The 16,192-nt window shown below is 40.3% G+C and overlaps 1 protein-coding gene across 1 annotated transcript in view; it reads right to left on the reverse strand.

The window, feature by feature from the left end:
• Positions 1–15,422: 15,422 nt before the first annotated feature.
• Positions 15,423–16,192, reverse strand: part of MCCC1 (methylcrotonyl-CoA carboxylase subunit 1) — a 60,901-nt gene continuing 60,131 nt past the window's right edge. Inside the window, exon 20 of the mRNA XM_001915596.5 lies at positions 15,423–15,780. Within this exon, the coding sequence (XP_001915631.1) occupies positions 15,652–15,780 (129 nt within the window). The 3' untranslated portion in view covers positions 15,423–15,651. The remainder of the gene's footprint in view (positions 15,781–16,192) is intronic.

Raw genomic sequence — 16,192 nt, forward strand, 5'->3', positions numbered from 1 at the left:
AAATTTTAAGGTGTCTAGATTAGAAAGAAGTAAAACTGTCTCAGATGACACTGTCCTGTATGTAGAAAACCCTAAGAAGTCCCCTGCCTCCTGCCCAAAACTGCTAGAACTAAAGAATGAGTTCAATAAGGTCACTGGATACAGGAGCAATATTTTAAGAATCGATTGTGCCTCCAAAGACCAGCAACAAACAATCCAAAATTAAGAAAACAATTTCGTTCACAATAGCATCAAAAAATAATAAAATCCTTAGGAATAAATTTAACAAAAGAAGTGAAAGATTTGTGCGCTGTAAATTATAAAACACTGCTGAAGGAAATTAAAGAAGATCTAAATAAATGAAAAAACATCCCATGTTCATGGATTGAAAGACTCAACATTGTTAGGATGGCAATTCTCCCCAAATTATTGTATAGATTCAATGCAATCCCAATCAAAATCCCAGTAGGATTTGTAGGAATTGACAAGTTGATCCTAAAATGTATATGGAAATTCGACATCATTGGTCATTAGGGAAATGCAAATTAAAATCACAAAGAAATAACACTACACATCCACCAGAATAGCTATAATTAAAATCATAGACCTTCCCAAGTTTTGGTGAGCTTGTAGAAAAACCAGAACCCTCATACACTGCTGATGGAAATATAAAATAGAAACTATTGGAAAACAGTTTGGCAGTTTCTTAAAACTTGAATTTACCATATGATCCAACAATTCTACTACTAAGTATTTATCCAGGAGAAGTGAAAGAGGTGTACAAGAATGTTTGTAGCAGCATTATGCATAATAGACAAAAACCGGAGACTATTCATATGTTTATCAATTGGTGAATGGATAAAGAAAATGTGGTATATCCATATAATGGAATACTATACAGCAATAAAAAGCTGATTCTGCATGGCCCCTGCTTCTTCCTGTTCTCTTACAGATTGGAGTCTTCCTAGGTTAAAAGCAAGCTAGGAAAGTGATTTACTGGCTTCTAGGAGGACCCTTAATGTGGAAAATTCCCCGAATGCAGAAAGGATTTTCAATTGCTATTGTTGGGTGTCACAAAACATGACAACTATTCACTGATAGTGTCTCTTCAGGACCCCTTCTAGGGTCACAAACTTGGGACTTTGACCGAGGGCATTGAAATTTTCAAGGCTGAAAAAATGGATGGGACAAGTGTACCAGTGTCAAGAGTAGACAGTGCTTTGTATGTAGACTTGCCCTCTTCCCTAAACACACAAAAGCAAGCTTTGTGTACTGGCCCCAACAGCAAAATTTCAAGACATGGCTCTGCCACTTCCCTTCCCACTCCCACTTCCTGGATCCCCTTGCCACCACTCACTCACCTGGCATTCTGGGCTCCTGAGTTAGGCCTTCTAATCTGTCCTGCTCACCACTTCATTGTCGTTAAGGTCAGCTTCACCCTTATCACTTCTGGCTCAAAAAAATTCCAGTGGTTACTTATTGTCTATATCATCCAAACTCTTTAGCTTGATTTTCAGAAGCTCCAGACTCCAGATACAAGTTACAATAGCTTGGAATGCACTTGACCCACATTGCCCTGAATTCCCTGTCTTGTACGTTTCCTATTAGGCTGGGCCACAAGGAAGATTCTTGGGAGATTTGGAGGGCAGAAGGGAAGCAGCAGCCATTTTGTGGCTGATGCACTGCTTTACCTCATTGGCATGAAACAGCAACTAAGCCTGCAACTCCTTACCGTTCCCCTGTGTCCTCCTCCAGCTTCTCCAACTCCTGAACCAGGTATTTGTGATCGGTTTTGTGACATAGGGCCTTGGCTTCTGCAGAATAGCCTTGACACCGAGATCAGAGGTAATAAGAACTGACATGGCTTTCAGGCCATCCTTGTGGGATTCCAGCTCATACTTGTGGGTTCCAGCCTTGTCTTGATCCCCACTTCACATGCATCTTCCCTTCCTGACAGCCTACACTGTGGACCTCAAGTTCCAACATTAAACATGGAGACAACAGCCTTATAGAGACTGCTTAACCAGCCCCCACAATTGTGTAAGGCCAATTCCCTGTAACCATAGATAGATTAACAGACAGACAGACAGACAGACAGATCTCCTATTAGTTCTGCTTCTCTGTAAGGAAGACTCTTGTCTCCATCTCCCCACCTCTACCTTCCACAGGCCTCTTCTTCTTTCAATACCCAGTTCCTCCGAAGCTTCCCCAGCTCCTAGAGCTAGAAGTGACCCCCCCCCCCCAACCCCCGACTACATGCACACAGAGAGCTGTGCATCCCGAGCAGGCCATTTGAAATCCTTGGCGCACTTGGATCCTTTTGCCTCACATCTTAGATATTTCTGCCCATGTCATGTTTCCTCTACCAGCTCCTAGACTGTATGTCCTCAAAGGCAGGGACCATGTGTCATACATCTCTAGGTCTCCTAGCATATTTTCTACTGGCCTAACACTCTGCGCAGTGAACTAAATTGAACTGGACTGAAAACTTAAGGGGAGAAGAGAAGATTGGTAGGGAGACAAGGGGCTTCAGAATAAACCACTTGTTTTACCACCTGCCTTCCTAGTGAGCTCATGTCCGCATGCCAACCTTGGGATTGCTCTTCTCTTCAGCAACAGCCAGGGACGTTGGTTTTATAGCAGGAAAACACAGAAGGAAAAGAAGGTGAGAAAGCAAATACTCAAAAAATTATTTACTAGTGCTTGCAATTTTACATGTAATGATGCCTATCAATGAGAAGAAGAAAAAAATCATCTGCAAAAGTATCCATGATTTTTTGGCGACCAAGGATCTTGTATAGGAGGCCTGAATGATATAATTTAATGAGGAGAGCTATTACCCAACTACCATTTGCAAAGGTATGGATCACAGACCATTTTTAATGAGTAAAAAAGTCTAACAGAGGGGCTGGCCCAGTGGCACAGCTGTTAAGTGGGCATGTTCCACTTCTCAGCGGCCCAGGGTTTGCCAGTTCAGGTCCCAGGTGTGGACATGGTACCGCTTGGCACACCATGCTGTGGCAGGCATCCCACATATAAAGTAGAGGAAGATGGGCACGGATGTTAGCTCAGGGCCTGTCTTCTTCAGCAAAAAGAGGAGAATTGGCAGCAGATGTTAGCTCAGGGCTAATCTTCCTCAAAAAAAAAACAAAAAAAAAAACAAAAAAAGAAAAAAAATGTCTAACTGAAATGGTTTAGCTAAAGAAAAAAAGAGCTTTCTACCACCAACAGATTGAAATTCTTTCCTTTTAGCTAGCACTGTTTTAGTTCAGGGTAGTAATTCACATTACTCCAAGCTCATTATGAACTGTATGTGTTCTTTGCTTACTTATAAAAAAGTGGAGAAACGACTTGATGACTTCTTAATAAATACATATAGTTTGTTAGGGAAAAAAATGATTTTAACACCAAAAGTCCCTATTGATAGAAATAATTAAGGAGAATCTAAAAGGGTAAAGAGATTGGGAAGAACTAAACTAGATAATAATAGATATTAGAATAGATATTAGCAACTGAGTTTTCAAAATATTAAAAATGTATGCTCTTCTCATTGATGGGATCATTGTGTATAGTATGAGTCTAAAAGCAAATAATGGTGGCATCAGATTTTCTATTTAATAACAGTGAGTTGGGTAGTTATAGTGAGGTAATTCAATGAATTAAGGGGAACAATTTCAACAAAGAGGGAATACAACAAAAGAAATGGTTTCTGAGAGTATTCCAGGTTTGGGTGTCAATTTCAATTCGAAACAATTCAAATCAAAAGAAAAATGAATCACTTTCACCTTACTTGAAAAACTGCAGAAAATTAAACTTTTATTTTGTAATTTTCCATTTGCTTAACTGGAAGATTTTTGATTTGGATTTTTTTTGTTGTGTTAGTTATATACTCTATTGATTAATTCAACCCAATGCCAAGGGAGGCAGAAATTGAGATGCTGGCAGATGTTGCTGCTTCTAACAGATAGAATATATAAGAGGAGAGCCAATTGGTTTCCATGCTGTGGTTTCAATTAGAGCTTAGAATGAATAAACTCATCCAAGAGAATTCAGGATTCCACTGGCCCTGGGAAAACTCATAAAATGAATCATTTCTATTCTATTTCCAAATAAACATAGATTTTAAAGTTCAGGCAGGAGTCAAGTAAGCAGTTTCTCGCTAACCAAGCTTCTTTGTCAACGTCTCCCTTCCAGGTAGATGTCTCCAAGTCATGCAGGGCAGATACTGAGACCGGACCGTAGGAATCAGACAGAGGCCCAGGAGGAAAGGGCAGGCAAGCTGACTGGGGACATGAAGGTGGAGAGAGTGCCACATTGTACGTAGTGGGTCATTGAGGCTCCAGTCATAGTTAGTGTTTTGATTTCACAATCAAACGGAAACTAAATAAGGTGTAATAACTTTTTATTACAAAAGTTTTCAAAGATATACAAAAGTAGACCTAATGGTATAATTAACTCCCATTTACGCATCACCCAACTTCTACAATTATCAACTAATGGCCAGCCTTGTCTCATCTATAGTCCACTCATTCCCATGGCCTACAAAATTTTCATACAAAACTTAGATATTATACCATTTCGTTCATATGTTTTAATATCTCTAAAAGAAGAGGCCTTTAGAAATAAAAAACATGATACCATTAACTCACCTAAAAAATTAACAATAATTCCTTAGTATCTTCAAGTGTCCAGTGTGTCTTTACACTTCCCTGGAGTGTCTTGTATATTTTTAAAGAACATGGAAAGTTACATAGAAAGTTAATTGACTCAAGCTTATGTTTTTGATTTCCTAATAAATTCTAAACTCCTTGAACAGAGGGACTGTGTTTTGTTTATGCCTGCCTGAGTGCTTTGCCAACACTTATGCCCAGATTTCACAGTGAAGGTAGTTAATTAAATGTATAATAAAAGAGCTTTTTATGACTTTTCATGTAACTACATTCACAAGTCAGAAAAAAGTCATCACATTACCTGTTGAGATTTTTGGTACAGAAAATAGGGACAATGTAGATCCTCAATTTCTGGAATTACATTGGAATGAAAATGCCACATATGGCATAACTAGGCCAGTGCGAATCTTAGACCTCTGGCTGCTAAAAATCTCCTTTGGTAGCTATTATAATTTCTGACAACCTGAGGAATGGATTCTCCAGAGAGTGTCCCACTCTGTCAGCTTCGGCACGATATCGATGGTCACCAAAGAAAAGTATAGGAGAAAGATGTGTCCTATGACTTTTAATACAAAAATTGAAAGCTTGTCTTGGATGCAATCAAGATAAATAGTTCTGAATATCTATGCACGAGGGATTTTCCCTTTTTTTCCATCTCCCCACCTGTTTCCCTCTCTCACTTCCACCCCAATTCTAGTTCTCTATTAGGGTAGACAAATGAAATACACGGGTTTATAGAAAAAAAAATTGAGGGATATATATCCTTAAGCATATGACCCTAACATGAAAAAAGAAAGCTATGTACATCAACATAAGTGCCGCATTATTTTATAACAGCAAAAATTAAAAATAATCTGAATGTCTAAGATTAGGAGAATGGTTGTATAAATTGTATTCTATCCATTTGTTGGGAATAGCTAAGAAAAAATTATGCAGTTTTTTTTTTTTTTGAGGAAGATTAGCCTTGAGCTAACTGCTGCCAATCCTCCTCTTTTTGCTGAGGAAGACTGGCCCTGAGACAACATCCATGCCCATCTTCCTCCACTTTATATGTGGGACACCTACCACAGCATGACTTGCCAAGTGATGCCATGTCCACACCCGGGATCTGAACTGGCCAACCCCAGGCGTGTGAAGCAGAAAGTGTGCACTTAACCACTGCACCACTGGGCTGGCCCCTACGCAGTTTTTAAAATTAGAATTATGAAGACCATGTAGTAACATGAGAAATGCTTATGATGTGTTAGGTAAAAATGATCAGGATTTAAATTTTATGAGCCCTATGCTTTTAACTATTAAAAAGTGTACCTATAAATAAAATGCTGAAAGCAAATACAATAAAATAACAATAGTGGTTACGTCAATGTGGTGGAATTATGCATGATTTAAAAAAAATTGTTTTTACATTCTTATTTCTTAAATACTTTTTTTTTAATTTATTTTTTTGCTGAGGAAGATTTTCCCTGAGCTAACATCTGTGCCAATCTTCCTCTGTTTTGTATGTGGGTCACTGGCACAGCATGCCCACTGACTAGTGGTGTAGGACTGTACCTGGGAACTGAACCTGGGCCGCTGAAGTGGAGCTCGCCAAACTTAACCACCAGGCCATGGGGCAAGCCCCCACGTGTGCTTTTTAAAATATTATATGTCTGGCCTTTAGAATTTGCAAAATAAATACCAATTTTTTTTGTTTTTCTGTTCTCTCTACCTAACATTTTAAAAACTTGTATGATTGTAAATTAAAAATTTTTTAAGCTAAAAATAATAGAACTTCGGTTAGGGGTATTAAATTTAAATTTTTTTTAAAGTCTATGTCTAGCTTATATATATGTGTGTGTATATATATAACAATATTTATATTTTTTATTTTTAGTTTTGTATAAGACAATAGTAAAAGAATAAGATTAACTTTTAAAATTGGTGAAATAAAATAAAATATAATTTTTAAATTTCTTTCATTAAATTTTACTTCTCCTTTTACTTAAATTTTAAATAGTAAATACTATAATGTGTTTAATAACACAATACCTAGCAGGGATCCTTACACATTAGGCCCTTGATATATATTGGCTGAATAGATTTGAAATTATTAATTTGTTTATTCATTCAACTATTTATTAAAGATCTACTTCACCCAATGAAATGAGTATTTTTGCTGACTTAGAAAAGGGGAAATGATTTTTAAAATTATGAAATATCCACAACAGTGCAAAAAACTTAAGCACCCAGCTTAACAAATTGTTGTAAAATGAACCCCCATGTCATCACCTTCCCACCCAGGTCGAGAAATAGAACTTCACCAGCGCCCAGAACACCAGCCCCTCCTGCACCCCAGAGGTCACCAGGACAGAGGCGGATGTGCCCGGACCCCCAGGAAGCTCCAGGGCCCCTGCTTCTGAGGGCCCTTCCAAGGCCCTGGGCATTTGCTTTTTGTAAAATTTGCAAATGTAAACATTTTCCCACATTTGGTTAAGACCTCTTTGTACTTTCATAGCTAATTTTGTACTCATAATTTCATTTTTTTTTTTCTTAAATAGGGTCCCCCCAAGTTGTAAGAGCTTCGGGACCCACAAAATCTGAATCTGCCCTTAGAACCACTGTCCTGACTGTTAGGTACTCTTTGCTTCCAGATGGATTACACAGTGTGAAACTGTCCATTTCCCAGTTAAAAATGTTCCAGATATTTCCGTGAGTTCACGGAACACTTAGCTGCTCAGGGAGCTACTAGGAGAGAAGAATTGACTGGTTTTCTCTTCCTTATGAGACAGACAGCACAGACTCACAGAGCACAATCTCTCCAAAGTAGACTTGCTAACAGCCCGCCAGCTTGCTAGGCACACAGAATATTTACAATATGAATGGTTCGCCAACATTTAAAAATCAAGAGATTTCAGGCAACAAGCTGGCTTTCCGACTTCTTTTAAGCAGTTGGAAGATGAGACCAGTGTAGACCCACATTCCCACCTGGCCTGGAACTGGCTGGGTGGAGCTGAAGAGCAGCTGCTTTCTGAGGCCGGACCCCGTCCCTGAACCCCTGTTACCTCACTAGTAAGTGTTCCCTGAGTGTTTGGACCCTGTAGGCATTTGTGAACCCTGCTCGAGCCAGTTACCTTGTATTAATGCAACATGATTTCTTCAGTGATCTTTAGAAACTAAATTTAAAGATAACAAGGAACAATAAGCTAATATTACCTCAATAAAATAATTTATTTTTAAAAAAAGATAAGGGGCTAGCCTGGTGGTGCAGCGGTTAAGTTCTCACGTTCCGCTTCTCGGCAGCCCAGGGTTTGTCGGTTCGGATCCCAGGTACGGACATGGCACCACTTGGCAAAAGCCATGCTGTGGCAGGCGTCCCACAAATAAAGTAGAGGAAGATGGGCACAGATATTGGCTCAGAGCCATTCTTCCTCAGCAAAAAAGAGGAGGATTGGCAGCAGATGTTAGCTCAGGGCTAATATTCCTCAAAAAAAAATTAAAAAAAAATCAAATTTCTGGGTATATGTATATATTACTCTATTTGAGAACAGGGCAAATACTTTTGCCCACAAAGGTTTCTTATACGTGGATTCCACTGTGTAGTTTTTAACCTTTTTATACATTCATTTAAGCAAGTCAGTTTTTTTTCCAAAGGAGAATTACATTAGCAAATAATAAAAGTGTGCAAAATATACAAGAACTAGAACATCTAAACAAGCAAAGAGTTGGTGATGAGGAAACTGTCTTTAATAAATTCTTTCACTTTTTATAAGTGAAATATTGGCCTTGCTGAGTCATATCTTTTCCCTTAATCTGTCTCCACAAGTCTCCAGAAGGAGAATGAAATTTTACCCTTCTGCTTAAAAGACCTCAGCTGTCACTGAACCCACCTACTAAGTCCAATTTTCCTAATATCAGATATTTCCAAAGTCCTTTCACAAAATACAAATCTCTGAGAGCTGACCTCATTGCCTGCTTTCCCTGTCCATCTACCACCCAGTCCTGCAATTTTCATCTGGGAAATTCACAAATTCCTTGTCGATGTTGAAACATGGTATTTCTATTAAGGTTTCAAGGGAATAATCTTATTCTAGAAACGAGGCAATCAGCGGACCAGTATGTCTGGAGGATGTTTTAATGTTAACCCCCATTCTGAATAGAATGTTTTTTATTTCCAAGGTTGCAATTCCACCTTAGGTTGCCCTGAGTTTGTAAAGGCGACAAATCTGGCAAATAACATGAATGTGATCCTCTGGTCAAAGCAGCCTGGGGCCACGGTACCATTAAGTTTTCCAGTTGGAGACATGAAAGAGTGAGAAGATACTCAAGGAGGGAACGTTTTCAGAAAATGGGTAAGAATGGGGCCGGCCCAGTGGCACAGCAGTTAAGTTCGCAAGTTCTGCTTTGGCGGCCCGGGGTCGCTGTTTTGGATCCCAGGTGCGGACATGGCACAGCTTGGCAAGCCATGCTGTGGAAGGCGTCCCACATATAAAGTAGAGGGAGATGGGCACGGATGTTAGCTCAGGGGTAACCTTCCTCAAAAGAAAAAAAAAGAAAGAAAGAAAATGAGTAAGAAGAGAACATAAATTCTATAGGAATAAAATTGCCTTTCCCCTCCACCCCTGGCCTGGCCACTGCAGGAGGCAGCAGTATATAGTTAGAAAGCAGAGAATTTTGGAATGAAAAGTCCTGGTTTCAGTTTTGGTCCCAACAACTATGAAAAGTATGATAGTGTGGAAGTTACTCTGATAATCTCAGTTCCCTCAAATTTCTATGAGAATAATATTGATGACATCTCCCTTGGCAATAAAATGTCAGTACATCATAACATGCTTTCTTAATGTGAGTTGTTACTGTGGGCACAGTCACAATACCTTCAAATATAGATGTTTTTAGCTTCATTTTTCAATAGTTCATTATTAGATAGTCTTTGACCCAGCAATTCAGTTCTAGGAATTTATCCTAACAGGTATAATTGTGTATGTGCAAAATGAGATATTGTCAAGTTATTCACTGTAGCATTTTTTTGTAACAGCAAAATTTGAAAGCAACCTAAATGTTCGCCAATGTGGGTCTGGTTGGATAAATTATATCCACTTAGTGAAACAAATGGAATATCACGCAGCTGTGAAACAAAATAAGAAAACTCTTTATATTTTGAGTAAAGTGGAGAACTTGACTTTTACTAGAGAAGGGAGGAAATTATACAGTTGTGTTTGCTTTTGAGTGTATAAAGAAACACTGGAAGGATGCACAACAAACAAACAATAATGGCTAACGGTTGGCAGGGGTGAGGGGACCATGTGAGTGGGAGGGAGATTTTCACCATGTACCTTTTAATATATATTTTTAGATTTTGAACCATGAGAATGTATTACCTGTTTAAAAATCAAATTAATAGTTATTAGAGAAGAGACTAATAATATGTACACAACCAAGGAACTAAAGACCTATGGTTTTTCCTGCATATAATAAATCTTCAATAATTATTTGATGTATTGTATTAATGTGGAATGACTCCAGAGTTAAGATAGGCCTGACGGGTCAGGCCTGTGAGAGGAATAGGGAAGGTCAAGGGCAAGTGCTACCCACCCATCGTGGATGAGGCAGCCTGCTTAGACAGGAACATCAGAAATGGAAGCTCCAAGTGGGGCCAGATGGGCAAGAGGGGAACAAACTTAGGCAGGGTTACAGTCTGAATCATAATTAACATGCAGCCTGCTTTCAGTATGGAAAAAAAACCCGACAACGCTTTAATGATATAGGTGGTAATGATATAGGGATAAGAGTAATTGGGAAGAGGGAGAAGTCCCAAGTTATCTTTTTTGTCGTTGTTAGTGGGGTTTTTTGGTGGTGAATCTGGAACGAGAATTCCTCGTAACGTAATCAAAAGGTTTGGCGCAACGCTAATGAGGGGTGGCGTGAACAGAGTGACGTCAGCCATCTTAGAAGGGAGGGAGCTACAGTAGGGCTGTGACGTGGCGGTTTAAGGGGAGGGCGCTCACTGTACTTGCAACTCTGCAGGAGACCCAGCCAGGTAGAGGCACCAAGGCATTCTGATCCTGGGATCCAGCAAATGGGAGACAAATGGCACGGTGACAGGGTAATCATCGGTATCAGGACTATGATCTGCTAATGCCTCAGGCACCCCCTGGTCCAAAAGGAACGGTGTCCCCAGGGTTATTTTCAGGGGGTGGGGGTGAATAGGCAAGACTGCTCCAACCCAGCCTGCAACTTTGAGAGCCGTGGGCGGGGCCTCCTGGGACGCCCTATACTCGGGGTCTGGTGGCGGAGAACTGCTAACCCCAAGGCTGCAGCTCCCTGGGGCCAGCCCTCAGGGAACAGTGTGTCATTAGCACTGACCCTGATTAGTAATGACCCAAGGCTCCCTGCTCTGGGCATGGATTACAGCATTTGGGAACACCCATCTCCTCTCCTCTCACTACACAGTTTAAATCACATTTTCCTCTTCCTAAAATACTTCCTAGGTATTTTGAAGCTTAGTGTGAATATCTAGGAGTGCCTTTTGAGATCCTCTGATGAAAGGTCCAACAGAAGTGCAAAATATTACTATCAACACTGTAAATATTTTAACCACAGCAGCACAAGTGCCACGGGTAGGCAGAACATAGATGCACATTTCAACTTTCTAATATTCCTAAGAGAACTATTTGAAGGTTAAGAAGGGTAAGCATGCAAGAGTGAGAAGAGAAGCCAGTCGCGGAGGAAGAAAGATAGTGAATTCGGCTAAGAGACCTTCCTACTCTGCTGCCCAGCGGAAGTGGTGATGCCTATCCACACAGGCTAAAGCCTGACACGAAGGTTTCCTCTCCAGCGCCAGCTACACACATTTGTGACAACTGATGCAGAAGATCAAGCAAGTCCAGGCCCAGCCTTCCTGCAAGAGGCGAGCTGCTTCTGGGCTCGCTGCTGTCCCATTAGCACGCAGGCTCTAGGACGTGCCAGCCCGGCGGCTGGCTGCCGCAGAGGGAGGAGATGATGGAGGCCTCACCCCACCCCCCCAGCACCACAATCTGCCTGCGGTTGACAGGTGCCTGGGTGACACTGGAGCAGGCTAGAGCCGGGGGAGGGAGCGAAGAGAGAGGACACGGTAATGCATGTCCAGGCAGGGTTTTTCACCATTTTGCGACCCGGGAATTTTGCTGGCAAGAGTAACCAGCTGGGCTGAATTTAGAGCAGTTTCTTAATTGCTCTCAAGCAATAACTGGAATTAGAAATTAATAATAACTATCAGTTGCATATAAACGATGTTCCAGGCACAGTGCTGAAGGCACCCTCTCCATTTTTTCTTTTAATTTCCAAAACAACCCCGTGAGGTAGTGCTGCCATCCCTGTTTTACAGATAAGGCTCAGAGAGGTTAAATGACTTGCCCAAGACACTACTGTAAGTAGCAGGGCTAGTCTGAATGTAAGGATTTTAACTCCAAAGCTATCTTGACTACAATGTTATGTGGCCTCCCCAATGGTTAAACAGCAACCACGGGGGGCTCTTAAATTTTGTTGTTTTCTTGGTTGTTGTAGACCTGAACACACTGCATCCAGAATGCTATTGTCAAAGATAAGGCAGCAAATGGCTTTCTTCCAAGTGTATGACTCAGGTTTTGATCCATGCCACATATGGATCTTATCCAAAAGGACAGCCACTTTTACGTCAAGGAGATGTGGACTGAGGTCTCCCTTTCCTACCCAGACCACCCAGCGCAGGCTTCCATATTCGGTGCCTCTTTTGGACTCGCTGTCTGCAGTTTCTCTCCACTTTCCAATCTGTACTCCAGACTGCGGACAGAAATAATTTTGAAAACTTGTCTGTTTGAAAATCTCCAGGGCTCCCAACTGCCTCCAGAATAAAGTCCTTTCCCCGCTGGGCAGCCACTTCCCCAGCCCCTCTCTGCCACGCCCCCGTGGCCCAGCCCCTGCCGGATCGCTCTGTGCCCTGAACATAGTGTGCACTTTCACGCCTGACTGTTATTATTAGCCCTTGCGAGTCCCTCTCCCTGCAATGGCCTTGTCTTACCTTCTTCCTCCATCTGGCAAATGGCTATCCTCCAAAGCCCAGATCAGATGTCACTGCCTCTCCCTTGGCTTCCTGACCCAAAGTAGAATTTATTACTCCGCTCAGCTGGCCCCCCAGCACACCTAGTGCACCAGTACATTGTACTACTTATTAGTAATTATATTTTTCTATACAGCTGGATCCTGTTTCCCATTAATTAGGGCACAGGCAAAAATCATTTCTTACCATCTTTGTTTCCAGAGGCCCTGGGACACAACAAACGCTCTGTCTTTAGAATAAACAGATACAGTCATGTGCAAAGGAACTCTGCTCACATAGCACCACAACTGGCGATGATCTTAAAGAAGAATCCCACCAATGTGTGGGTAACCGGGCTTTCTGGCCTCAAATTCCTTCTATGCACATTACTACCTGTGATCAGCGGTCACTTAACAATGAAATAGAGAAGTACTCCATCTTGTCCCACTGAAGGATATGAAAGGGGACAAAGTACAACCCCAAATTTCCACCAAAGCACCTTCACTCTTCTCTCTTGTAAATAGAGGCAGTTTTATTTGGACAGGGGAAAAGGCTCTGTTGCTAAAAATATAGTTTAAAAAGCACTGGTTTAGATGGCCTAGTCCTTTATTACCTCATGCCTGAATACCTGTAAGAACTTCTTCCTAATTGGTTTTCCAGCCTCTCGTCTTTTTCTCCTCCATCCAACTTACATATTGCTGCCAGACGAAATTTTAGAAAACGTTTGAATTATAAAAAGTTTGTATGTAACATGTTGGTTGTGAAACATAATTTCATAATAAATATAACCAACCAACCATCCAGTCTTACAGCTAGAACATTAACAGTAGCTATCTGTGTATACCTCACCTATTGCAAACCCTTGCCTAATAACCTGGAGCTAACCAGTGACTTTAACTTTGAATTTTTATTTTATATATATATATATATATATATATATATATATATATATCACTATATTGTTGACTTTGCTGATTTTATAAATTTGTAAATGTAGCACCATACCGCATGTATCTCCTCTAACATGCTATTTCAATCAGTATTATGATTCCAAGGTTCATCCATGTTGATGCTCTTAACCTGTTTATTGTGATGTTACACAGTATTCCACTGTGTCCCACACCACAGTTATTTACCCCTTCTCCTGCCAACCAATTGGGATTGTTTCCAATGCTTTGCTATTACGGGTAATGTGGCTATGAACATTCTTGGTGCACAAGTGCATCTGTGCATTTCTAGAAGTAGATGTTAGGTCATAGGGTAGGCAAATGTTCAACTTTGTGAAATAATGTCAAAGTTTCTTAATAGGGCTCTAATAGCCAGATAAATTTACCCCAAATCACTGCTTTCCCTGCTAAAAAATAATTCAGTCTAACCACTACACGCAAGACAAAATCCGAACCTGCCGCTCCATGCCAGTTACAATCTGGTCCCAACCAAAGTTTCATACCTTTTCTCTTACAGCTCCCTGTCCACCCCCAAGTACCCCCACTCTGGTTGGGCAGATCTGCTCCCAGATATAGAACACATGTTGTTCATTTTCAACAGTGAAGCCTTGCTCCTTCATTTCTATTCTACAACTCTCACCCCCACCTCTGCTCCGGGTTCTCCTTTCTTTATGAAACCTACCCTGATCACACCTGCCACAGAACTCTGTCCCCCCAGCTCCTAAAATACCTATTTTCTGCACCAGTCATATGACACCGGTCTTCACCCCCAACCACATCTTAGGATAATGAGTTTCATGTTGCCTTGTTGGAAAAATGGACATTCTAACTACGCTGTGTAATCAGATTTATTGGAGAACTCAGCATTTCCAATTTTAGCATTTGGTACCTTTCTCACCACTTTCTTGACAATGGAATTGCTTTCTTGGCAGCCAGGAGATAAAATAGCTTTGGATTTGATGTTTTCCCACATAACTTTTGACATGATTATGTCTTATTTTTCAAATTAAATCATAGGCATCTTAAAGTACAGAGGCCATCTATATTATTTCTTTGTATTCTCCACAGCATTTGACCTAGTCCTATATAGGCAGCAAGAACTCAATTCAACAAATATTTAACACGTCAGTGGATACGTGAAAACACAGAGGGCTGCGTATCCGTTAGTAATAGTGAGAAATAGAATCCAGACAAAAGTGAAGAAATAAAATTGACAGTGTTTTTTTCCTTAATGAAAAATATGTTTCTAGAAAAAAGTATTCAGCACAGCCAGGCTTTCTACACTTATCCACTCTTTCTTAAAATTATTTTTTCAAATTTATTCAAATTAAATATTAATAAATAATACATATAGCACACACAATTTAACTATTACATACACATATACATAGAAACATATGTATGAGTGTGTGTATATATTATACATATATTTGGACTAGCTTAGAAAGTGCAATAAAGGCAGAGCTAGTCTAGATAAAAACTTTCCAATCACAAAGACAAGAAACAAATAATTCATGTCTTTAAACTGCCTAATAAGTTACTCTTTGGTGGAAAAAAAAGTTGGTTGAGTTTAGCTCTATGGCTAATATGAATATTTTTATATTCATATGATATGATATATTCATATCATATGAATAATATGAAATATGTTACCACCCATTTTCATCATGATTGTAACTGGGAAATAATTCATTTAAACAACCTCTTCTCTTCCAGTCCTTCTCCTTTGGTCACAGTGCCGCCCACGTTCATAAAAGACACCACAGTGTATCAAATTTGAGGCAGACACAAACCACGTTAGCTTCCAATAAAAAAAGTATAAGTCAATTTTATTAATATGAAATATTTTGAGATGATTTATTGTATTTGTGACCCAAGTGCATGATTTTCCAGTACGAAAGGGTGTTAGCACAATCATTCAGTAAAACTGTTCATTAGACCCCAGAAAAGCAGGAAGGCACTTTGTTTTTGGTGTAGAGAGACGATATTTAAGATACTGCTTAATTGGCCATTTCTTTGATGGAGTTTATTCTGCTTCCCTTTTGTCAGATTCTTCCTCCTCGAACTCGACTAAAGGCGCGTGTCTATTGGCCTGAGAACCTTCTTTGTAGAACACGCTCTTGACCGTGCCGTCCTTTGGAGCCCTTATGATAAGCTGCAGAGACACAAGACGCGACAAACTGGCTGTGATACTGAGGACTGAGCATGCACCAAGTCAAGAAAGACAAAAAAGAAAAACGAAGCCAATTGTTCTGATGTTCTGTCGTCTGTCAGTGCTTCTCTACCTTTTCCATGTCACAGCACACAAAGGAAAGGATAATATTTTTATGGTGTGCTTGGGTGTCGAGCAGAGTCGTTACTTTGACACACCTCTAACACATTCAAGGTCACTAATTGGGAAGCTCTGGTCTAGCTGGTAATTCTCAAGTCAAACTTCACAGCAGACTCTCACCTGGGAAGGTTTTAAAAACTACAGATCCTTGGGCCCCACTCTGGGAGATCCTAATTCAAATGGTCTGGGGAAGTAGTTTTTAAAAGCTCCCCAGGTAATTATAACATGTAGCCGG

This window comes from Equus caballus, chromosome 19 (genome assembly GCF_041296265.1).
Source record: "Equus caballus isolate H_3958 breed thoroughbred chromosome 19, TB-T2T, whole genome shotgun sequence".
Classification (NCBI taxonomy): Eukaryota; Metazoa; Chordata; class Mammalia; order Perissodactyla; family Equidae; genus Equus; species Equus caballus.